Below are 25593 nucleotides of genomic sequence, written 5' to 3' on the forward strand. Positions count from 1 at the left end.
AAAGAAGATACTGGGAATGGAGATTAAGAGAGAGCGATCAAGTAAGAAACTGTACTTGAATCAGAAAGGTTACATCGAACGAGTAGTTTCTCGATTTGGGATGCAGAATGCGAAGGCGGTGTCAACACCTTTGGCACCACACTTCAGGCTCTCGGGAAAACAATCTCCCACTACTACGGTGGAGAAGGATCATATGGATCGTGTACCGTATGCTAGTGCAGTTGGCAGTTTGATGTACGCTATGGTGTGTACTCGTCCGGATATTTCACAGACGGTCAGTGTGGTTAGTAGGTTTATGGCAAACCCGGGGAAGACACATTGGGAAGCTGTGAAGTGGGTCTTGAGGTACTTGAAGGGTACTGTTGATACGGGTTTGTGCTTTGGTGGAGACACATGTCAGGTAAGCGGTTATGTTGACTCGGATTATGTTGGCGATCTCGATAGAAGACGATCTACTACTGGTTATGTATTTAAGGTACATGGTGGTCCAGTTAGTTGGCGATCGATGTTACAATCTACAGTTGCGTTATCTACTACGGAGGCCGAGTATATGGCTATGGCCGAGGGTGTGAAGGAATCATTGTGGTTGTGGGGTCTTCTGGATGATCTAGGGATTAAGCAAGAGTGCGTGGATGTATGGTGTGATAGTCAAAGTGCGATCCACTTGGCGAAGAATCAGGTTCACCATGCTCGTACTAAGCATATCGATGTCAGGTATCACTTTGTACGAGATTGAAGGATATGGTGCCTGAAGTCTGAAGGAATGGTATCCTTCCGAAGGAGTGTCCTTCGACCAAGGATGCAATGCGTGCAATTTGGCTATTAGGATCTTAATGACCTTATTCGGAAGATCATTAGTCCGGTCCAATTAGGGGTCGTAATGCTTAGCTAGAAGCCAACTACGATCGTCGAATCAAGAGTTGATTCGCGGCTAACATAGACCGGATCCTACAAGGGTTACACAACAGAATAATGATTTGAACGGAGAGAATTGACTAGATGGATAATGGCAAATAAGTGGATTGGATCCGTTATTGGTAAGTCCAGAAAGATTCGGAGAAGTCCGAAAGAGATAAACATGTCCGGGCCCAGGAGGGAGGCCCGGAATGGCTTTAGGGAAGCCGGCCATGTGATGGCCGGCCAAGGCAATAGGGCCGGCCATGTGATGGCCGGCTAGGCCCTAAGTGGGCCGGCCAAGGAAGCCCATAAAGGGCTATGTTGGCCGGCCACACTTAAGTGACCCAAAGGAGGGTATTTTGGGTGTTGCCTAATAATTAGGTTTATGGAATCCTAGTTTGAGTCTAATACCTCTTCTAGGGAATTCTATATATACCTAATTATACAACCTAAAGAGAGAGGCAATTTTGAGAGATTGAATTCTCAACAACTGAGAGGGTTAACTGAAAGAGTTTCAGAATATACATCTCAGAGAGAGAGAGAGAAAAGGAGTTTTCTCAAGTATCTAGTCAAGAAGAAGGAGTTCTTCATCTCAACCTTCAAGAAGGTCCTAGCTGACTGAAAGGAGGGAGTTCAAGTCATTATTCGGTGTCTCAAGTAGAGGAGCTACACTTGGAGCTCTTATCTTCCGAATACTGATCGGGATTTAGTTCGTGGGAAAGCGATTAAGAGGTAATCTTCTTTCCAATCTAGTTCATTGGTATGTTCATGTATAGATCCTGGAATTAGTGTTAAACATATGATGTTTGAGATTCCGCTACCAACACTAATAGACAATTAGGTGTATGAGATACACTAGGTTATTCCCCTTCAGTGGCATCACGAGCCGTTTGCATGAACTATCTTTGACTAGATGAATTAGATTCATACTTGAACAACTAGATATTAGTGTTTTAATGTTTGAATAGAGATTTAAACATAAGTTTGATGAGATCAAATTAGGGTTTTGGATGAGATTCATGGCCTAGAAACACTAGAAACAAAGTTTTATGAAAAGAGTTTTCATAAACAAGTGTTAGGGTTTTAGAATTTTGATAAAAATCATCAAAACCATGAAGATTGGTTGATGAATTGATCAAAAACAGTACCTAACAGCAGCTGGAACAGAAAGAAAGAAAAGAAAAAGAAGTTGGAACGGCAGGATTTCCCAAAAATTAGGAAACCCTACTGGCCGGACCGGCCAGGACGCGTCCGGGCCGGACCAGCACGTCTCGGACAGACAGTCCGAGACAGACAGGGACACGGACTGGAAATCCCAGTCCGTGAAGGACCGGGAATCCTAGTCCGAGCTGGACTAGGAGTCCGAGACTCTCGGGTCTCGGACATCCCAGAGCGTCTAGGACGCGTCTGGGAATCCCAGTCCAACACGGACTAGGAGTCCGAGACTCTCGGGTCTCGGACGTCCCAGCGCGTGGGACGCGTCTGGGACATCCCAGTCCGAGACGGAATAGGATTCCGAGACAGGAGCGTCTCGGATATCCCTGACGCGTCTGGGACGCGCTCGAGGGAACCTATTTAGAGTCTCGGTCTAGGACCGAGACACTGGACAGGCATCCGGATGCATCGAGGATGCGTCTGCAGCAACCAGAAGCATCTCGGATGCGACTGGAAGCTTCCGGACGCAACTCGGATGCGACCGGAGCATCCAGAAGCGTCTAGGACGCGTCTGGACGCGTCCAGAAGGCATCCCAGATGGGATGGCCTAGCCGTCTGTGCACAGAAGCGTCTGGGACGCGACTGTGGGGCACGGGTGCATCCCGGACCAAAAATCCGAGATGGCACGTGTGCTGTCCCGAGACCAGACACGTCGGGGACGCGTCTGGGAGTTCCAACAGCTCTCGGATTAAGCATCCGAGAGGCATATGCAGCAACCGGATGGTCTGGACGCGTCTAGGACGCGACCAGGACGCATCCTAGACATCTCACCCGAGATGTCTATGGTCTGTCCTAGGACAGATGCGTCTAGCTGGGCTAGGACGCGTCTGCCCGAGAGACATAGCACGGCAGGAAGGTGCTGTCTCTAGGACCGGACCTTGACCAGGCTGAGTCAAGAGTTGACCAGAGACCAGTCAAGGGGCTTTGACCAGGGTTGACTCAGATTCTTTTGAGTGAGACTCAAGGGCCTTTTGGGCCATGATCTGAAAGGGAGTTTTTCAGACTTTTCTCCCGGTTCCGAGCATAATTTTTCCGACTTAGACCCGGGTTAGAGGAGTACCCGAACGGAGTTTTTCCTTATTTTGGTTTTGGAAACAATTAAGGAAGAAACGTAATGTTTTAGTTTAAGTATTGAGAATACGAAACTTTAGAAACATTAGACATAGAGATGTCACAAAATCCCACGAATAGCTATGTGATAGCAAAACCTAGAAACGAATCTAGGATACATACTTTATTTATTATGATTGTCATATTTTTGTATGTATGGATGTATGTGATTGCGTAGAATAGTATACCTTTAGATAGGATTATCGTTTTTTGTTCTAAGCGCAAGGAGTTGTGCCCGAATAATACTTAGAGTATAGGGTCTTAGAATCTATTGACGAACTGAATGATGAGATCATGGTTCAAGTGGGAGTAGTCAATAGAGGTTCTTGGATAAGAATCCAATCGAACCATAGGCGAACAAGAAATAAACTTAAAAGATGGGATCTTTTAAGAGGTAATACTAAGATTTAACAAATCATTACGCAAACCCACATAAACTTTTACGTAATAAATCATGAATGGTTATGCAAGAGTTCACAGTAACGCAACTTGATAAATTACGTAATAAGTCCCAAAAAGAATTTTGAGTAAAGCCTACCCAGATTAAGACACCTGTTGAGCCCTTGTTCATCGATGGTGGGTCATGCCAAAGCAGGGTGCCATCTTTTACCTCGGGACAATACGGGTAGATCTATGAAGAGGTCTACATGTCTAAATGGTTATTCTCAAACGAATCAGCAAAAGGGTTTTGGATTTCGAGGCTAAAGGACGGTTTAATGTTTAAATCGTTAACCAAGAGTCATATGAGATATGATCAGTAAGGAGTTACTCACCCAGGAGGGTGAAGTTAAGGGCAGTGCCAAAGTACGCTTAGCTTCACAGGAATGGGATCTTGGAATTATATTATTCTAAGGGGACAACAAAAGTAGAATAATATAGGCAAATTAGGAAAATTGCCAGGATAACAAGTTTAATCACTTTCGCATTTCTTACATGTAGTTTAATTATGACAACAAAAGACTCAAGCAGCATTCGCTGGCTTCTGGAAAAAGAAAAGTTGAATGGTGACAACTTTATGGTATGGGAAAGGAACTTAGGACTTGTCCTAAGATCCGAACATAAGGCAAACGTGTTAGACACACCTATTCCTGTTCTCAATGAAGATTCGACTGAACAAGAAAGGGAGCAAGAAAGGAACATTCGGAAGAGGTCCGAACCCATAACATGCCTCATGTTGGCAACCATGGAACCTAATCTTCAGGATAAGTTCATAGAGATGGATGCCTACACCATGATTCGACAACTTAGGAATTTGTTCCAAAAGAAGTCAAGAATGGAGAGGTATGAGATTTCAAGGACGATATTGGATATGCGTCTTGAAAAGGGAAAGCCTGTAGGGCCACATGTTTTCAAAATGATTAGTCTTTTTGAAAAACTGAATCGACTGGGAGTCGATAATGGCCGAGATTTTGCCACTGATATTATTTTGCATTCTCTTCATAGTGGGTTTAATCAATTTAGAATGCACTATAATATGAATGGCTGGGACAAATCTCTAGAAGAACTACACGCTATGCTCCAAACAGCCGAAGAGAACATTGTAATAGCTGAACCTAAGAAAGAAGTTCTAATGGTTCATAAAGAAAAGGGATTTAAGAAGGACGGGAAGCAGAAATTCAAAAGGAAGAAAACGGGTAGAGTGAAAGGTAAAGAAGTTGCCATGAACAAGAGTACCCATTCTGATTCCAAGTGTTTCTATTGCGATGGCACGGGCCATTGGAAAAGAAACTGTCCAAAATTCCTGGAAGACAGAAAGAGCGGAGCTGGGAGTTCCGGTCAAGGTAAAAATTGTTAAAAGTTATTCAATTAAATACACATTCCTCAAGGTATGAGATACCTAAAAGACTCTTATCATTATGAATGACAGGAGCGAGAGGGAGCTGAGTATTTATTGAAGAGGAGATGAACCTGTCGAAAGCTGAAGAAGGCAAGAGTTGCTGGAAAAGCTCAAGAAGGATCATAGACTCGATAGGCAATACTTTAAAGTAGTTTTAGTATTTCTATTTCTTTTGAGAACATTGACTCTGTAATGAGATTATGGGAGTGAATAAAATATGAGATATTTTATGATGTTCTTAAAAGAGCCTATCTAACTTTTAAGTAAATTTTAACGGACGATCCGACTTAGTCATTCTGAATCTTGTAAGAGTATACAAGAGTACAATTAATCGTAGAAAACAATGTTGGACATGAAAGTCTGCGATTAGTGTGATTAGAATGGACATAAGACTTGATTGTGGAGGAGTTTTAGAAACAAATCCAAAATCGAGAAGTGGATCTGGATGACTAAAGAATATGATGAGATCATGAGTTCGATAGTCATCGGTCTTCCAAAACACAAAGTCTAATACGTATCTGCCAAACCACTAAAAACCTAAAAGCTATAGTGAATAATTGAGTCCATCCGGATATGGACATCGTTTTAGAAGGAGTTCTAAAATTATCAATTATTCCAATGTCTAAAGCGTGTTAGACATAGGTTCTTCAAGAAGAAGAACGGGGTTTTCCTACCAAACATCGGAACACAATGAGATTGTTGCTCTCGATGGTGTCTTCATTAAAAGGAGGGTCCTTCTAAGAAGACAACTGGGAGGAAAAATCGAATGGGATTCGATAAAGAGCAACAAGAGGAAGTAAGGAGTTACTTGCCTTAAAACAAAAGAGAGTAAGAGTTACTCGACTTAAAACGAAAGAGAGTAAGAGTTACTCGTCTTACGTGACAAGGGATGTCGACTTGAAGGGTTCAAGGGACGATCGCCTAGAAACTTCTTAAGGAGTTAAGAAGGTTGCTCATAAACCCCAATGAGTCTTGGGAAGATTCAAAAGAACTATAGCAGAAACCACTCTGAAATTGGATCGGAAATCCAAAGAGATAAGAGTAAGAATGGTTGAATCTTGTGAGACAAGAAGGTAAGTGGGAGTGAAACAAGAGTTGTTTCAGGGGTCCTGTATGTGGGAGACATACAAGAAAGGACAAGAAGACGAGGGTGAATTAACCATGGGCATCAAAAGTCTATGGAGATAGACCTTAGATGATAAAGACTCGTTCAAAAGGAGTTTTGGAGAGGTCTGAATAAGAAATTCTCTTGGAGAGAAATTCTACCCAACTCCCGTGATAAACACAGGAGAGACACTTATGTTAGGAAACATAAGAACGATCATGAGATGATTGTTGTTTACCCGTACATCTAAAAGGTACTTGGAGTACGAAAAGATGTCGTCGCCCATACAAGTCAGAAGATTGAAGAAAGTCATAAAAGTAATCTTCCGAAAATAAAGATAGGAATCTTTTAGGAAGGGCTAACAGATGGGAAAGAGTTTTCCATGCCGGGAGTCGTTACTTAACTCTACTAGATAAGAAAGTAAAATTAGAACTTGGGAAGTACTAATTTCAGTGGGAGAAAACTGATAATATCATAACAGCTTACGAAGAGTTCGAAAGCAAGATAATTACAAAGCGAAGTGAAAAGGAAACTAAACTGTCACCTTAGAACGATCATGAGATGCTCGGGTCTAAGGAATTAGGATCCAGGAGGAGAATCCTAAAAGGACTTGTAAAATTGAGAACGTGAAGGAGTTCACGCGGGTGCTCAAATTTTACAAACTCTTGTTATCCGAAATAAACTGGGTTTATTTCGTCATCTAAATTGTGGTTTAGAATTTAGACGACAGTCCAAAAGGATGGAGTGTTCCAGGTAGGTTTATTAGATACGTGATCTAATGAAAGAAACCCTACTAAGTGAACGTGGAAGCACATCATCCTACTATCCCTAGTCCAGGTCATTAGTTGGACAATAATGACTTATGAAGACTAGCATGAGTGATTGACAAGATAGCGCTGTTTCTTGGGCTATGGGAATAGGAGTATTCAAAGGTCAACTTCATGGGTGTATAGTTGATACACTGGAAACCCGCCGAATGAGAGTACTTCAAGAGTTGAAGTTATAAGATGTCATAACTCTCATTTAAGCAAATTGGAGAGATTCCTCAAAACATGAGTACTCACTCAGTTTATGGAAGGATTGTCGAACTTTGGTACCGTCAAACGCCATCCGTAAAAAGTGGTTATAAAAGCGGCATACTGGGGGAGACAGGATAGACATGAAATTGAGTGGGAGTACAAGAATGGATTATGTTTTCCTGAGTAAAATCGGGATAAAGTATCTCCGGGCCACTTGATGAGAAACAACTGAAAAATGCATGGCCGTGCTCAAACGGATTAAGAGTTAATCGTTTGGATTGGAAGTTGTTCTCGGGATCAAGAGAGTCTGATAAATATGACATATCAGATGAGATACGAAAAAACATGGGAATCGAGCATTGCACTTGTTCTAAGTACAAGTGGGAGACTGAAGGATATGGTGCCTGAAGTCTGAAGGAATGGTATCCTTCCGAAGGAGTGTCCTTCGACCAAGGATGCAATGCGTGCAATTTGGCTATTAGGATCTTAATGACCTTATTCGGAAGATCATTAGTCCGGTCCAATTAGGGGTCGTAATGCTTAGCTAGAAGCCAACTACGATCGTCGAATCAAGAGTTGATTCGCGGCTAACATAGACCGGATCCTACAAGGGTTACACAACAGAATAATGATTTGAACGGAGAGAATTGACTAGATGGATAATGGCAAATAAGTGGATTGGATCCGTTATTGGTAAGTCCAGAAAGATTCGGAGAAGTCCGAAAGAGATAAACATGTCCGGGCCCAGGAGGGAGGCCCGGAATGGCTTTAGGGAAGCCGGCCATGTGATGGCCGGCTAGGCCCTAAGTGGGCCGGCCAAGGAAGCCCATAAAGGGCTATGTTGGCCGGCCACACTTAAGTGACCCAAAGGAGGGTATTTTGGGTGTTGCCTAATAATTAGGTTTATGGAATCCTAGTTTGAGTCTAATACCTCTTCTAGGGAATTCTATATATACCTAATTATACAACCTAAAGAGAGAGGCAATTTTGAGAGATTGAATTCTCAACAACTGAGAGGGTTAACTGAAAGAGTTTCAGAATATACATCTCAGAGAGAGAGAGAGAAAAGGAGTTTTCTCAAGTATCTAGTCAAGAAGAAGGAGTTCTTCATCTCAACCTTCAAGAAGGTCCTAGCTGACTGAAAGGAGGGAGTTCAAGTCATTATTCGGTGTCTCAAGTAGAGGAGCTACACTTGGAGCTCTTATCTTCCGAATACTGATCGGGATTTAGTTCGTGGGAAAGCGATTAAGAGGTAATCTTCTTTCCAATCTAGTTCATTGGTATGTTCATGTATAGATCCTGGAATTAGTGTTAAACATATGATGTTTGAGATTCCGCTACCAACACTAATAGACAATTAGGTGTATGAGATACACTAGGTTATTCCCCTTCAGAGATGTCATAGAGGAAGGTGATGTTTCTCTCATGAAGGTACACACGGATGAGAATCCCGCGGACATGTTAACTAAAGTGGTGACATGTAGCAAGTTTCAGCATTGTCTAGAATTGCTACAAATTGGCTCGTGTTAAGTTGCCCGAAAGGGCGTAATGGCGACAAGGTTTTCTTTATGTGAAGGGTTGGTAGAACTACGGTAGGCTTGATCCTGTAAAAGGGTACGTAGGCAGCCATGGTCATATGGCGCAGTCAGATGAAGTTACAAGAAGAAGACATATCTTACAAGGAGTATCCTAGTGTTCGTCCAAAATTTGAAGTATATCAAATTGTGTACGAGGTGGAGAATTGTGAGAGGAGGTTTACATAGGCGGTTTAAGGTTTGCTTGTGGCGGTTTGCTTGTGGGTGTAGGCGGTTTTTGAAAGTAATTAATGGCGGTTTCCAATTTGGATTGTTTCCAATTTTTTGGTTCAAATTGGAGTCGGCAATTGGGATCCCACCGGCTTACTAAGATATATAAATAGGGGGTCTGGATGCTTGTAATTATCATCAACACAACTACTCAACAACAACTCTTCTTTAGGGAAAGCTAGAGAGAGAGCAAGTGAGAGAGATTTTGTTCATAGTTTTGAGCGGTGTTTAATTTCTCGGTCGTCGAAGATTTAGTATAGAGGTTAATTTCTATACGGTACCATCTTGGGACGAACTTGCGGGTTGTGTGAGTCGTCTTCATCTATCCTTCAATAAAGATTTCTTGTTCGCCCGAGGACGTAGGCTTTAAAGCCGAACCTCGTTAAATTCTGTTCGCATATTTGATTTTGACTTAGCTTTTCGATTAATCTTCATAATCGGATCAATTTCTAGGATAGGTTCGATAGCTTCCGCGACTTTTAGTTCTAACAATCAATTAGTAGAGTTTTCGTCAAAAGTAAATTCATTAGTGTTTGGTTTTGAGTAACGAAATATGAGTTTGGGCATGAAAATGTTGTATGGTCTATGTGTCCAAACTTAGGTTGTATGGTCTATGTATAGCATTATAGAAAAATACTTTTAAATAGAGTTACTTTGCGAATATGACAAGTATAAGTAACCAAATATAAGTTTGGGCATGAAAATGTTTTTTTTTAGAGTTTGGGGAATGGACTAAGTTTGACTAACTTTACAATCTAAAAAGTAACAACGTCCAACAATTCTTAACGTTAGTTAACTATTTCGTTATTCAAAAATCGTGTGATGCCCCCGAATAGGGGTGGGAAACGGGCGGCTATGGACACCCACGTACACTTGAAGCATCGGGTGGGACACCATTAGGGTAAGCGGGTTAATTGAGCGGGCAATTTTGAAATTTACCTTGTCCATTGCCCGCCCAATCCCATTAAGAGGATCTGTAAGTTCGGTATGGGCCGGCGGGTAGCGAGTAAGCCCGTGACTTGAAAAAATTCACTTATTCCTTTCCATTTATGAAGTCTCCTAACACCTTCCCTAATTTTAAGAAGCAATGTGGGACTAAAACTAATGAAGAATTCTCATGAGACTGTGATGATAGGAACTAATCCCACTCCTTGCTACTTTAAAGTCAAGCACTACTTCACTAACCCACTAGGAATTCTCTTGGGCGATTGCAAAGCAATGCATTGGGTCTGTGTGATTGCCCTTAAACATATAGTTTATCATTTCAACTAGGCTTAGCAACATGAATTTTTGGGCTTCATCAACCGAAAAGTGTGATTTAATATGATTGTTTATCATTGAGTGATGCTAAGTGGGTGCGGGCATGGGTGGCGTGCGGATAGAGGTTTTAACCCATGTCCGTCCACCAAAACTTGGTGGGTTGGGCGGGTTGTGCCCGAGACGGTCGTGGACGTCTATGGTCCTCGTTGCACTCGGGTGCCTGTGGCGTGTTCGGGCTCATGCGCATAATTCCCACCCTACCCCAAACACTAAATTATTTCAACTTTTGATGCCCTAAACCTTAATTTTTTCAAATTCAGAAGCCAACACTAAGTTAAAAAGACAAGTTATAGTTTTTTTGGTTAAAAATCTAAACTTTGTATTCTTCTTTTGTTAAAACTTTCAAATGTTATTAGCTCTCGGTGGTGGAGTCTTTTTTTACCACAAAGACCTGTTCGCACCCGCTAAAATTTTGTATACGGATCGACCCATCTGAATGATTTCGGACTGACCCTTCCGAATGGTTTCGGACTGACTACTACGAATGGTTTCAAACTGGCCACTCTGAATGGTTTCGGACTAATCAACCTGAAATCTGTCAAATTGGTCCGAGACCAGTTCGTGATTAGGGTTCCCAGAAGTATTTTTAATAGTGGTTTTGGAACATTCGGACTGACCAAATCGAATAGTTTCAGACAGACTAATCTGAAATAAGATTGATGGCGATGGGTTTAGAAACAAGATCTTTTTTTCCATAAAAAAATGTTGACTACGATTTGAAGAAGGAAAAGAGATGAAGAAGAAGAAAGAGAATAACAAGAACAAGAAGAAAGGAAAACAAAAAAAAATGGTGGGGGTTGGGGTTGGGCGAGTACCTCCTTAGTAGGCAAACATTCCGTACTGAGTGTCTACCGAAGGCGGGGGCTAACAACACTTTGGGCAGGTGCTAATAGCCTCTCTCCAAATTTGCATTTTATTTGATAAAAAACCAATATTTTATGCAGTATTTTTGTAAGTCATCGCAACTTGAAACCTTTTTAAAACAAGTTACAAATTACTTATTTCATCAAAAAAAAAAAGTTGCAAATTTCTTATATTTTTTTTTGTTGAAAAGGTAATCTATTAATTAGCTAGAAATAAGAGTTCTATTACAATATAATTTACATAGAAAATAAGGTACATGTTTCCAAACCTTCGATCTGTTTTTCTTTCTTGCCCATTTAGCCAACTTGTCTGCTGCTTTATTGAAGTTCCTGCTCGTATATGAGAATTTTACTATTTCCAACCTCCTTTTTATTTCTAGTATGCTGTTAATATGTATTTGGGATTGCCATTGAATGTTATTCTTTTCATTCTAGAGATATTTTATGATATTTATGTTGTCGCTTTCGATAATTATTCTTTTATATTCATGAGATTCTGCCCATTGTATTCCTTTGAGAATTGCAATAGTTTCACCTTCCTCCGGGTTTCTGCTTCTTGAGATGTATGAGACAGCTTCGACTAATTTAGAGTCGATGTCATGTATGATTAAACTTATACCTATAATACTGTGTGTGTCTATAAAAGATGCGTCCACATTGATTTTCAAGAAGGACGTTTCAGGGGGATTCCATTTTCCTCGTTCTTTTTTTATTTTAGTGTGGTTCGTAATATGATTTTGTGGAAAAGTCGTAATGATAGAGATAATTTTGTCTAGCGTATTGATTTCATGTTGAAAGCAATGGTCGCATCTCGTCTTCCATATGTTCCACATAATCGTAGCGAAATGAATGTTATTGGCCGTGTAAACCGTTTGGGAAATACTTTCCCACGAGAGTATCCAGTCTTTGACAGATATTATATTTTCAGATATGATATTAAAGTAGAACCAGATGTTTTTTGCTAGGGGGCAATGTAGTATGGCGTGCTCTATGGATTCAATCTCATTACAGTTTGGGCAGGTGCGGTTATTATCAATATATTTTCCTATCCTCTCCTTGACAGGGAGGGCTTTAACACAAATTTTCCATAGAAACAGTTTAACTCTAGGAACAACCGGTATGGACCAAATAAAATTCCAATTCGGAGACTGGGGTTGGGGAAAATTCATTCTAATGCACAGGTGTTGTTACATAGATTTGACGCTAAATTGACCTGTTTTAGTTAGAGTCCATTTTCTCTGATCTTCACTATCGATCGATATCGGGATCGTTAAAATAAGATTCTTTGTAGCAGTATCAAACTCATTATTAAGAAGGTTCTCGTTCCATTGTCCTTGGTCAATAAGCTGAGAAACTTTTGTTAAGCTAGAATTCTGGTTATTAGGAATAGTAGGAAGAGTGGAAATCCAATTATCGGTCCAAATATCTATACTTTTTCCGTTATGAACCTCCCACATGGTATAATTTTCTATGGTATTAAGGTGTTTAGTGATATTCTTCCAAATCCAGGAGTGATGGGATTTAGCCGGGTCAGGTTTGTGTTATTGAAGTATTTGGCTTTCAAGAGCTTCACCCAGATAGAATCCGGCTCCGATTTAATTCTCCAGGCTAATTTGCTTAACATAGCATGATTATCCAGCTCTGGGGAATGAATTCCAAGGCCACCAAGGAATTTAGGAAGGCATATGGAAGACCAAGATTTGGTGCATATGCCTTTGGACTTACCCCACCAGAACGACTTTTGCAAAGTCGAAATGCTCTTGCATGTGCCATTGGGTAGGGCAAAGCATTGCATTTGGTATCGGGGTACGGCCGCTGCTACTGTCGAGATGACTATAGTGCGACCAGCTTGAGAGAGGAAGCTGTGATTCCATTTATCTAATTTCATTTTTATTTTGTGGAGAATATCATTGAAGATCTTATTCTTATTAGCGCCAATAAATAATTGTGCCCCTAGATATTTATCTGATGTGGAAGCATATTTGACTTTGAGAGAACGCATGATTAGCCGTTTGAATTTTGGGTGGGAATTTTTAGAGTAGAAAATATTAGATTTTGCGTAGTTGATCATCTGACCACTCGCATTACAAAAGACATTATGAATAGTTTTGAGGGTGTGGATATTATCCAGAGAGTTGCGACAAAAAATAATACAATCATCTGCAAAGAGGAGATGAGAGATAGTGAGATTAGGATTCTTAGTAATGAAACCCTTGAAGTTATCTCTATCTTGCTCCTCTTTAAGAAGGCGACTAAGACCCTCCATAGCGAGTGTAAAAAGAAATGGGGAGAGGGGGTCTCCTTGTCTGACACCTCTAGAAGGAAAGAAAGTAGGTCCCGGACGCCCATTGACTAAAACTGCCATTGAGGAAGTAGTCACGCATTGGGCAATCATTTTGATCCAATGATCAGAATACCCCAGCTTCGCCAATATGTCCGTCAGGAAATTCCATTCAATCCTGTCAAAACCTTTGGACATGTCCAGCTTTAGTCCAAAGTAGCCCGTCGCACCTTTCATTGTCTTGAGAGAATGAATTATTTCCTGACCCATGATAATATTGTCTGAGATTTGTCTGCCCGAAATAAATGCAGCTTGAAAAGGGGAGATGATATTTTGAAGTGAGGATTTGAATCTATTAGCCAAAATTTTTGTTATTACCTTGTAGGTGGTGTTTAGGAGGCTAATGGGTCTGTAGTCAGCTGGAGTTTGAGGGGCTGTGGTTTTAGGGATGAGACATATATTTGTATGATTGGTGTCTTGAGGAAGCTCAGTCGACCTAAAGAATTCTTGGACTAAGCTGTAAATGTTAGGGCTTACCGTGTCCTAGTTAGATTGAAAAAAGAATGGGGGATAACCGTCGGGGACCGGGGCCGCTTCTTTCTTAAGACTACTAATAGCACTGTTAATCTCTTTCTGATCAGGGATTCTAGAAAGCTCTATATTTTGTTCCAGCGTAACAGTTTGGTGGAAAAGATTAAGAATGGTATGATTAGGGTTGTGGCCCTCAGAAGTACTAGTATTGAGAAGATGCGAGGTAAAGACTGCTTGGATGTCCTCTAAACCTTCATGCCACTCCCCGTCAGTATCTTTAATAGCTATAATTTTATTCGTCCTATTGCGCTGGATGGCTTGAGAGTGAAAGAATTTCTCTATTTTGTTTCATGACCTGCAGCTCAAAGATAACTGACCAGCCGAAGACTTAAAAATCGGAATGATCTATCAGTACATGAATGAAATGCTTATAGAAAAATTTAATCGAACTTCTTTATTTTGTTTCACGACCTGCCCACAATGGTGAAAATAGATGGTTAAAATAGCATAATGTCAGTCTGTTTAGATATACAGGCAGAAAAATCTATGTATAGTTTTCCTATTCTTTTACGGGTGCACAGGAGGAATTTGTGGGGCCGGCAGCATCACGCAACCTATCCCGTCTGCTGCAATAAAAGCAGGACGTATCAAATATTGATTACACCATAGGGACACCATATACATATCTGACAAACAAATTTAATACCCACATGCCAAAGTGTGTGACCAATCTTAGTACTATTATTACAAATAAAATAAATAAAATAACAGTCAACGTTAGTCAACTACAAAATGCTAACTACCCTTAAGTCAACCAGGATATGAAGTTTGAAATCAAGTGATCTAAGCACAAATTTCATGGAGATGGACGGTGGATAACATTAAGGTGCACCAACTTGGAGTCTCCCTATCACCATTGTATAATCATTCTTGGGGGGTCTGATTGGTTTGGCGAAGTTAATGAATAGATTTGAATTTTAATGGGGAAATGATAAGCAGGTAAGAAATTGAGACACTTTACCTGAAAGGACACAATGAGAATTTCATTAATCAATATCTTATAACAAAGTGGGAATTGAGTCACTTTGTAGACTATTTTACTCTTTTGTTTTCTTTATTTCTTAACCAATACCCTTAACTAATTTTGAATTTGGAACCTCTTAATGAGGATACTCTTTAATTTGATACTCTCATTTAGGACCCCATCCAGCCAAATGAAACAATAAACATGGATACCCTTTATATTTATTTATTGTATTTTATTTTATTTGAAATTGATCTATAAGAGTCATTACATTTGAATGACATTGATACTTCATGATTAATATGTAATACATCATGAATTTGGATAAATACGTAATTGTCAATTAAGACATATTGGGTCCTAAAACCATATAAAGACCTTTAGGATCATCTTAGGAGGCGTTTAAGTTCATCTACTTTATTTACTGCTTAAATTACATGGAATAAATCTTGATGATGAACTGTTTTGACCGAGACTCGATTCCAATACCTCGTGAGATTAAGAGGGAGGTCCAACCACTACATTGTAAAATGAGAACTACATCTTTAAATATCTTTTTTGTTGCAAATTATATCTATAAACGAAAATAGTTGTCTATATGGCTTATGTTTTTGTGTGTTAGCTTTTCTTGCACATATATTTGTTAATTTAGTTTCAATGGGCATCTCACATGCAAGACTTTTAAATTGAACAATTTTTAGTGCCACCCTACAAAAGATTCTCTCAAACACAAAATTCAAATTGAGTCTCGGGATAATTTAGCAACATTTCACTTTTAAGATGTTCCTAAAAGAACTTAAACGTTTGGGATTTATATTGAGAATCTCAATTGTCCACTCAATAGTAAAAACAATACTACCCATTCAAGAAATAACACCAAAGTAATTTTTAGGTTCTTAGAGTGATGCATTAGAGATGTCTTTTGAATTAAGAATCTCTCTATCTACGAAAGATAATTTCAATTGGGACTACACACTTGACAATAGAAAATTGTTATTAGAATTTAAAATATTAGACACTATAATCCAAAAAGCAAATGATTTTTTTAAACAACTAAAAGTAGCATGTTTATTATTTGTAATTGTGATTTGCGTGTGAAATAATATCTCTCATTGTCAACAAGGTCATTTTGTATACTTTTTTCTCATTCCAGGAATACCTTTATCTAATAATCGAAATATCCATACGATCATTTGAATTTTTTTTAAGTTTTGCATTTGAGATGATCTAAAGTAATATTTGATATCCAATTTAGTTTTAGTTTCCACCTAGTTATTGCTCAATGTTTTGATCTCTATGTGACATCTATAGAAAACTATAATTAATCTTTCTTTCCCATTCTCCATCCACTGATGCTCAAATTTTCAAATAAAACAACAGAATTGTCTTGTGGTCTATGACCTATGCGGAGACAGACAAATGCGGACCCAAACCAACAATTGTTTCTAGTTAATTAATATTCTCATTCACACCCCACGACAAAACCCCCCCGCGCTCTTTTTCTTTTTCATTTTTTCTCACTCAGTCATCTTCCACGCTCCAAGTCTTGAATCGTCTCTATAATAAAACGTACGAAAGATAAAAATCTAGTGAGAGAAAATAGAGAGATTTTAGAGAGAGAGAGAGAGAGAGTGAGAAGCGCCTTGGGAGCTGTAAAAAAAAGTAGAACAAGATTATATACATTTGTCAAAAACCCTAGCAATCCTTTCACCTTCAAACCCTAGAAATCCTCTTAACAAACAGTTGAATCAAAACGTAAATGTCTAGTTATTTGTTTCACTCCTCTTCAAAATCATCCGTCAACCAGTTCTTTTCTTGTTGAATGAGCTGAAATTTTCTTCTTTGTTTTAAAATGAGTTTTCTTTTGGTTGTGATGATGATCTTTTTGAACTTCTTTATGAAAGAAACCGATTTCTTTACTAACTAAAGCTTTTCATTATGATTTCGTCAGCTTGAAGTTGAAGATTTTAGGTTTTCTAAAATGGTCCTTTTACCAGCGAAGTTGCTTTTAGAACAAGTTTTTTTTTTTCTTTAATCATTTATGAATATCTCTTCATTTTGTTCAATCTGATGACATTATAGCTGATTTTAAGCTTTTTTCTGTTTCAGATTAGTTTACCGGAGCTCTCAGTACTAGACATTGACGGATTTGCTGGTAAGGATCTTCATCTGTTCAAGTTTGGTCAGTACATTTTGTGAAATCAAAAGGAGCTTAATCTTGTTTTATTTTCTAGCCCAAACTAGCTTGATCTTCGTTGAAAATAGGTTATTTTGAGATCTTCATTGAAGAAGTTAAATTTTTTTCCTTTTGTTGTTTACTAGTTAGTACTTGACGAAGCAGTTATTTAGCGCTCCTTCGTTTTCGGCAAAAAATGGAGGACATTTTGATAATCATCTAACCTAATATTGTTCTACTCTTTCAATTTACCAAAATACCCCTTAGTTTCCTTTTTGTCCTAGTGATTGAAAGAACTATGAAAACAGTAATTTTCTTGAATCTAGTCATAATATCTTAAGTTGGGGGCATTTTCGTGACTCTAAATTGTGGAAAAGGAACTGATTTTGATTTGCAATAATGGACATGGAAGTTGGGTGCAAGCAAAAGAAAGAATCTAAGATAAGATGACTCCTTATTTACTTACTAACTAAAGAAGAAGAAATGTATGATAATGATTTTGTGTTTTTTACTTGCTAAATTTATTCATTCTTTTGCTTGAAAGATTTGTGCTTTATTGTTTTTTAGTAGAGGTAATTTTGTGGAGTCTCTTCAAAGGAGAATTTATTGGGATGGGTGGTTCATCTTTCATCCCTGTTTAATTTTTCAACATGATTTCTGTGTGAAGTGTTTTCTCACCTTGTGAGTACTCTTTAAAGGTTTTGCAGGTCTAGTAGGTGAAGCCATTAAAGACATAGTGACTTTTTATTCTAAAGTTTGCTACCAATTAAAGAGGGAAATATGCAGACACCTAAAACAAGGTAACTTATTTTTTGCTTATGTTCCTTCAAAAATTTCTCTTACATTGCATTTGGTATTTTGGAACTGTTTTCTAGAAATACGTTGATTATTAAGAATAGTCTCACACAAACAAAGAATATGGTACTTAAATGTTTATGGTCCCTCAATTATTCGCCCATTGCCTTTATGTTTGATGTCTACAAACATAATATGGTAAATAATTAGGTCAAATATGTAGGCCCATCAATCATCTCTCCATGTCATTGAACAGGAAAGCAAATGTTTGGCTCAAAGAAAGCCACAACCGAGGGGGTGTATGAAAATTTCCCATGGGACATTGAGAAGTCTCTTGAGCAAGTAAATATTGTCTAGGGTCTATCCACTTACCAATTAGTTGGGTTCCTGAGAACTTATTAGTGACCCAAATCTCTTTTCCTTATTTGGGTCTGTTAAGCTCGAACCTTGGTTGTTTTGACTCCTTTTGGTGGACTTTTGTTTTGTTTATTCAGTTAGTTTTGCCACTATAATATCGCGTATCGTTCTGATATCCTATGACCTGCTATTGTTCCGTTTTTCATAATTTCATTATGCTCAAAACTATCCGAACTTTGAAGCATTTAGTCAGTTGCATGGATTACTGTTTACTTCAGTCTTTAACAAGCAACATGCATATCAAATTTTGAAATTGTGGGTGATACTCTAACTGCATTAAGGGCTCAAAGATTTCAGTCGAAACTATTCCCATAGAATACTAGGAATGCAAATAATTAAGGGCATGTTAACTGATGTATTCTTCACACTTATGGCATTCCCATATTGATGCCTAGATTGCTATATCTACCTTCCATACATGATAATATCATAGATCCCATGTTTTATCAATCTTAATTAATTTCTGTACCTTATTTTGAGAGCAGACCTGGATCTTTAGAAGTGCCTCAAAGAACATCACCTGTGACACCTCGAACTGCTCGCAAACTCAAAGTTACTGGTGCTGAAACTGATTCGGCCTCTTCACATTCAACAAGCAGGACTCCAAAAGATAAAATGCCCCAAATTGCAGAACGAAGGTCTCCTAGGAGTCCAATTACTGAGGTATTCACATATCTACAAACCAATATTTAAGTTTATTTAGCTAGAATATTGTATTTTTGTGCACTAAATTCAATGCTAATCTAAATTGTACGTTACTAGTGTGGCCTTTTCTATGACTTCATCTCCAAAGAAATTATCGTAAATTTCATTGCTTTAATTGATGTGCATGATGCAGAAGAAGCGCCCAAGCAAGTTATCTGAATTGGAGTCTCAGGTTGCTCAGCTCCAGGAGGATTTGAAGGCAGCAAAAAGCCAATTGGGTTCTTCCGAGTCAGGCAAGATTGTTGCACAGCAAGAGGCTGAAGAAACCAAAAAGCAGCTCGTCGAATTAAATGCAAAGCTTGAAGAGTCACAGCGCCAACTTCTAGAGCTTTCTGCCTCAGAGGAAGTTCGTCTCCAGGAGCTCAGAAAGGTCTCACAAGAGCATGCCGAGGCTTTGAAGTCTGAGCTAGAGATGGTGCAAAACAAAGAGTCTGTGGACTCGAAATCTTTAGCCTCAGCCCTCAGTGAGATCGAGCGTCTTAAGATGCAGCTCGAAATGCCAGCCAATTCCGTGACCACACAAAGCGAGGATATAGAAGCTACTAGAGAGGCTGAGATTAGTACTTTGAAACTAGAACTGGCAAAAGCACTTGCCTGTGTTGAGAATTTGAATACCCAACTCCAAGACTGCAAAGTATCAGAAGCCCAAGCCCAAGAATTGATCAACAAAACCTCAGTGCAGTTTGAGACAGTCAAGGCAACTGCAGAGACATTCCGGTCTGATGGTCTTAAATTGGTAGAAGCTTACAACTCCTTATCTTCTGAGTTAGAGAAGTCCAAGGTGAAAGCAACTTCACTTGAGGAATTGGTTAGTAAACTTAAGCTTGATCTGGTTAATACAAGTCGCAGACATTCTGGTGATGATCAACAAACACCGGAAATTGAAAAACACGGAGAAATGAAAGAGGAGCTCGAGAAGCTCAAGCTGGAGCTTAATGCTGTGAAGCTGGAGGCAGAACAACTGGAATCTGCATTAGAAGCAAACGAGATTAAGTTTCAGGAAGAACATATAAGGACCTCAACAGAAATCCATACTGCATATGAACTGGTCGAACACATCAAAACCGAGGCAAGCCAGAGAGAAGCTGAACTGGAAGCCGAGTTAAAGGAAACCCGAACACATATCGACGAGTTGAGGGCGTCACTAATGGACAAGGAAACTGAGTTGCAGAGCATTTCAGAGGAAAACGAGGGTCTTAATAGGAGAATTATGAACTCATCAACCCATATACAATCTGAACTAGAAACAAAGCTCAAGAAATCAAATGAAGATTTTGCAGATTTGAAGTCATGCTTGATGGATAAGGAAACAGAATTGCAGAGTATATTGGAGGAGAACGAAAATTTAAAGTCAGAAGTCAAAAGAAAGGAAGTGGAAAAGGGCAAAGCTAACGAAATAGTGGCCGAGGTAGAGGCAGCAAAGGCAGCAGAACAAGAGGCTTTGAAGAAACTAGGTTACGCGAAGCTGGAGGTGGACGAGAGTAGTAGGAGAGCAACACGAGTATCTGAACAGCTCGAGGCAGCACAAGCATCAAACTCAGAAATGGAGGCAGAGCTTAGAAGACTTAAAGTTCAGTCAGAGCAATGGAGGAAGGCAGCTGAGGCAGCAGCTGCAGTTCTTTCGACAGGTAACAACGGGAGGTACATGGAGAGATCAGGATCCATGGATAGCAACTTCCATCCTGTAACAGGGAAGCTAAGTTCCCCTTACTCCGACATGGACGACGAATCTCCCAAGAAGAAGAACGGCAACATGTTGAAGAAAATCGGCGTTTTATGGAAGAAGGGTCAGAAGTAGCTTTGAGGTTCGATATTATATTGGTTTTCTGTTAGCTCACGTTATAATCTTTACTATGGTTCTGATTAATTTCAGTATACTCAACAGGTTTACTGGCTCGGCTTGGCAGTTTGTCTGACTCTACCCCCTGCCCTTTTTGGTGCATTAGACTAGTGTGGTAAATATTGTTTTTCTTTCCCAATATGTATTATTACTGTTATGAGAAGACGACGAATTCCCACTTGTTTTCCCACTTGTTTGTTGAACTTTAGAAGTGGATTATGATGGAACAACTAGTCTAATTGTAGTGAAGAATTACGTTATGTTCTTGCCCATTTGTTTATATGGTTAGGAGTCGACTTTATTCACTATTTCCTAAAGGAACTTCTGCGACTCTCAGATACTTGGTGACATAGTATGTGCCTTTTGATTTTATATGCTTCAGGTTTTCATAAGAAAAAACGTCTTGATGAAACTATGTGATCAGTAAAGACGTCACATTATTCTTTATGGGGAGATTTTGACATTGACCTCCACTTTTATATCTATATTAGGATTAGTGGATTACACTCCCGTTTTTTCAAAATTTTTGATTTACACCCCACGTGGACGGAAAACTTTAACTTCTGGTTAAATGTGAGTGTGCGAATCATCCATATGAATCATGACAAAAAGAATCATGACAAAAAGGCCCTTATGTATGATTTTGACATTGACCCCTACTTATATCGATATTAGGATTACATTCCCGTTTTTTAAAACTTTTTAACTTATACCCCGTGTGGATGGAAAACGTTAACTTTTAAGTAAATGTCAGCCGTGGAAATCACACACGTAAATCCGGACAAAAATACCTTTATTTACTTTTTAATTTCAATACCTTTTTTCTTCCATTAATCGACTTTATCAACCACAGATAACTATTCCTTCATCGACTGCCACCGCCATCATCATCGTCTTCACCTTCTCCCGAGCTAAGCAACCATCGCCACAATTTTAATCTTCACAAACTGCTCGAACTAGTTTTCTTGATAATAAATCTTATAATCTTCATTATCTCCAAGTCCATCATTATTAGCACTATCCAGAGAGTGATTTTGCGAAATTTTGTAAAAAGAGGTCTCAACAACTTATACATCCTAAAATGGAGTTATCTCATTTGAAAAACACACACTGAAGTGTCAACAACTATGACATCCCAAAGTTAAAGAGAAGAGAGAAAGAAGTCTGAAGAAGTTGAGCGAAGAGAGAGAAGGGTAATTTGCCAATTAAAAATTGTGTCAAACTGAACTAAGATGCGGAATCAAATTTTCAATTAACCTATAGACTATCATTATCACAAAAATTGAATGCCACCCAACAAGTCTAAAATTTGTTACAAGTAGAAGTTAAGAAACAAATTTGCTTCCTCCTAAAGATTTCTGTACCCAATCTTGATATCCAACTAAAGATCACAAAATGAACATATTTCTTCAAGTCTGCAAAAACCCCATCAGACCTCATTTCTTGGACATCATCATATCCCTAATGAGCTTCAATATTTCATCCCTCATTTCAGACACCTTTGATGGTTGAACCTCTTTCAAACCAGAGAACCATAACTCTTCGTCACCAGACCCAACACCACCACCATTTTCATGCCAATCACATATAACCTTAGCAACGGCAGTAACATATAAACCACAATCGTACCCATTAATCTGCTGTGGCATCGTTTCACACTTCATAAGGCGAATGCCAGACAATTCCGAATCAGAGAAACCAACAAATCTTACAACAGCTTCATAAAGTTTCTTTGCATATCGCCAGTTAGATCTTCCCATACTGTCGTGGTGCACAAACACCTTAGAATTTCTTTCGAAAGCAAGTAAGCTCCAGTGAGAACCACCCTCTGCTTCTGTTACATCGTCATTATTGTTTACAGGAAAGATTATTACTTTCTTGTCCAGTAGCTTTAAAGGTTCGACGAAATCTTTGAGGGTTTGGGGATCTAGGCAGTTTGATAGCCAAAATGAGATAGAAGGCGGAACAAGCAAGATATCTTGTGAGAGAAAGCGGGAAGAAAGATAACTGAAGTAGAATTCGATAATCCGATCATTAAGGAAGTGAGGACCACTGAGGATGCTCAAATCTGATCTTCTCATAACAACATCATTGTAGCTTAGTATCTTGTCGTCGGCCATGAACAAATCCAGGAAGGAGAACTTGATGAGTACTTGAATGAGACTGGCAAAGAAGAAACAAGAGAAAAAAGTTACTAAGAGAATCATATTATTGGAATATCTTAACATAGTTGCATCTGCAATTAAGTACCTTACTAGATAAATTCACAAACTCTATATTCAGAGGAAAACTAAGAAATGGAAATCATTCGATCATTCAAACCGTTTTGATTCAATCAAATTCCATGAAGTCAGATATCAAGAAACCCGACTTCGTTCAGTGATATCATGAGTTTCTTTCTGATACGAGTAATGGAGTTCAATACTCGATGGTGAGGTTCTCGTCTTCTTGCCTCTTGAACCACTCTCAAAACCATGATGACACTTGTGAGAAAACATACCGGAAAAAAGAAACTAGCAACACCAACACCATTCACAATTGAAGTATGAATTTTAGAGGAAACACTTGCTTGTGATGAACAACCCTCCAATCTAGAGGAATGTCTTGGGTTCGACTTTATGAAATTTGATATCTCTTGTGAGAAAACAAACCTATGTCTAAATTAATAGTTATCGACAGAATAACGTAGGTAGCTCTCATGGCCTCTAGGATACTTCCGATGCTTTCATAATTCATACACAGAATACATTGTTCGTCAAGTGAGGACTCGATGTTTCTGCGTTGAACGAAAACAAACACTTGTTCTTGACAGACACAACCATTTCGATATAGATCGAAATGACAGATGCTTCAAAAAGGAGAAAGAGAGTATTTATAATATCATACTTACGAATCGTATTGAACCTAAGTAATGGGCATAAACCACAGAAATCTCAAATCTTTTTTTCAGAAAATTTTAACATGAATTGTTTGAATCCAGTAAAAAATAATTCATAGATTAAAACACTCCTAAATTACTTAACTCTTCCACATATCATTCACAATTGAATAAGACTAGGTTAAGATTTTTGAACATTCCCAAAAGATCATTAGATTAATTCTTACTATCATAAGTAGATTTTAGAAGACAATAATCAAACCCTTTTTCATCTTCAAGACTTCAACACAATCAACACCAAAGCAACCACAGATATATAACTACAAAAATTCTTCAAGAAACCAATAATTACTTCAAGTTTATAAAGAAGTATGAATTAATCTCCACTATTAGCATAACCCACATCTTTGTTGGCTTAAATTTTCAGGGTTTTGTAAACCCTAATTGAAACTGAATAACTTCAAAAAAGAAATCTATATAAACAAAATCAACTTGATTAGAGAGTAGATAATAAAAAATTAGCTTAATTTACCTTACACTTTTCTTTCTCCGCTTTGGAGCTCTCTTTCTTCTGTACAAACTGGAATTTGTTCGCGCCCTAACTATGAGCGAGTTTCACTTTTGTCACATAATTTTAACGCGTCAGTATATTTATTTTCCTACCCAAAAAAGAGACGGTAAGGAGATTTTCCCGCCCCACATTATTGGGGTTATTTTCCACTTCACCCGAGAATCTTCTTCTAATTTTTTTTTTTTTTTTTTTTGAGAAATGGACTACGAGATCTAAAGCCCCACAATATGAAAGAGTTCTAAAACTCGATAAATTTATTACAACTTCAACAAAAAAAAAAAAAAAATTTATTACAATATTTACTTTCTATATTGTATAAATTACATGAGATAAATTTTGATGGCAAACTGCTTTCAACGAGACTCGATCCCACGTCCTCATGGCCACAAAAGAGGTGTTCAACCTTTACACTAAAGGGTGGTGGACGTACTCCTTCAAAATTTAAGGATAAAAGCTAGCTACAAATTTTTTGACTGATTTAACATTAACTTTTCATGAGTTGCTCGAGAATAACAACATCTACATCATCATTAAGTTTCTAATGTATTGTTCAATTGAAAATAATTTCTTAACAAAAATTTTCAAAAAAAATCTCATGTAACACTCTAAATTTTAGTGTTTGAGCGTCCCATCATAGATGCTCTCAATTTATGACATATTTTTGTCTGACTCCCTATCTCTAAGAATACACGTAGATAACATGTTTTTACACTTTACATCAATTAACTCTCAAGTCATATTTTATCTGAAGTTACCCCTCTTTTAAATGTTTTTTCTTTCTCTATTATATTCTCGTCCATCCTTTCTATCTTCGTTTTCATCATTTTCATCACATTTTTAGATTTTCAAAAACTCATTTAAACTCTTTTTTCTATTTCTACTTTTCTTCAGTCATCTCTGTTACGATCTCTCAAACAACATTTTTTTTTGTCTTTCTTCTCTCTCTTTATACTATCACTTTTCTAAGAAAAAGAAGGGTCTATTTGTCAAGCCCAGAGGCAAGCCTACATAGGGGCCTGACACGTGCCCCCACATGCCCAAATGGGGACTCCCTTTACAATCACAAACATGTGCCCAAACCCAAATCCACGTAGCACTGGTCTAAACAACAATTTTAGAGTCTAAGCCCAAACCCAACTTCAATGCTTCATACAACACGTTTAAAATGCAAGCCCAACCCACATAACAAAGGTTATATGTCTAC

At 38.6% G+C, this 25593-nt stretch overlaps 2 protein-coding genes across 3 annotated transcripts; one reads left to right on the top strand and one right to left on the bottom strand.

The window, feature by feature from the left end:
• The first annotated feature begins 16366 nt into the window (after positions 1 to 16366).
• Positions 16367 to 21210, top strand: LOC147558335 (interactor of constitutive active ROPs 3-like). Of its 2 annotated transcripts, none has more exons than XM_086659988.1 (6): positions 16367 to 16762; positions 17117 to 17162; positions 17882 to 17983; positions 18881 to 19058; positions 19234 to 20905; positions 20986 to 21210. In XM_086659988.1, exons 3-5 carry the CDS (start codon positions 17964 to 17966, stop codon positions 20896 to 20898), a joined length of 1863 nt encoding a protein of 620 aa, XP_086516114.1. In that variant the 5' UTR covers positions 16367 to 16762; positions 17117 to 17162; positions 17882 to 17963; the 3' UTR covers positions 20899 to 20905; positions 20986 to 21210. The 2 variants fall into 2 exon arrangements, with proteins under 2 accessions (XP_086516114.1, XP_086516115.1); XM_086659989.1 differs by having other exon boundaries at positions 17891 to 17983.
• A 975-nt stretch (positions 21211 to 22185) lies between these two features.
• LOC147558336 (Cysteine proteinases superfamily protein) lies at positions 22186 to 24457 on the bottom strand. Its single transcript, XM_086659990.1, has 2 exons — positions 24351 to 24457; positions 22186 to 23103 (listed from the first exon to the last, which is right to left on the bottom strand). Exon 2 carries the CDS (start codon positions 23058 to 23060, stop codon positions 22377 to 22379), a length of 684 nt encoding a protein of 227 aa, XP_086516116.1. The 5' UTR covers positions 23061 to 23103; positions 24351 to 24457; the 3' UTR covers positions 22186 to 22376.
• Positions 24458 to 25593: the final 1136 nt, after the last annotated feature.

The sequence above is a fragment of the Eschscholzia californica genome, unplaced genomic scaffold, assembly GCF_041429995.1.
Source record: "Eschscholzia californica isolate CP2 unplaced genomic scaffold, dmEscCali1.0.p SCAF_2, whole genome shotgun sequence".
NCBI lineage: Eukaryota > Viridiplantae > Streptophyta > Magnoliopsida > Ranunculales > Papaveraceae > Eschscholzia > Eschscholzia californica.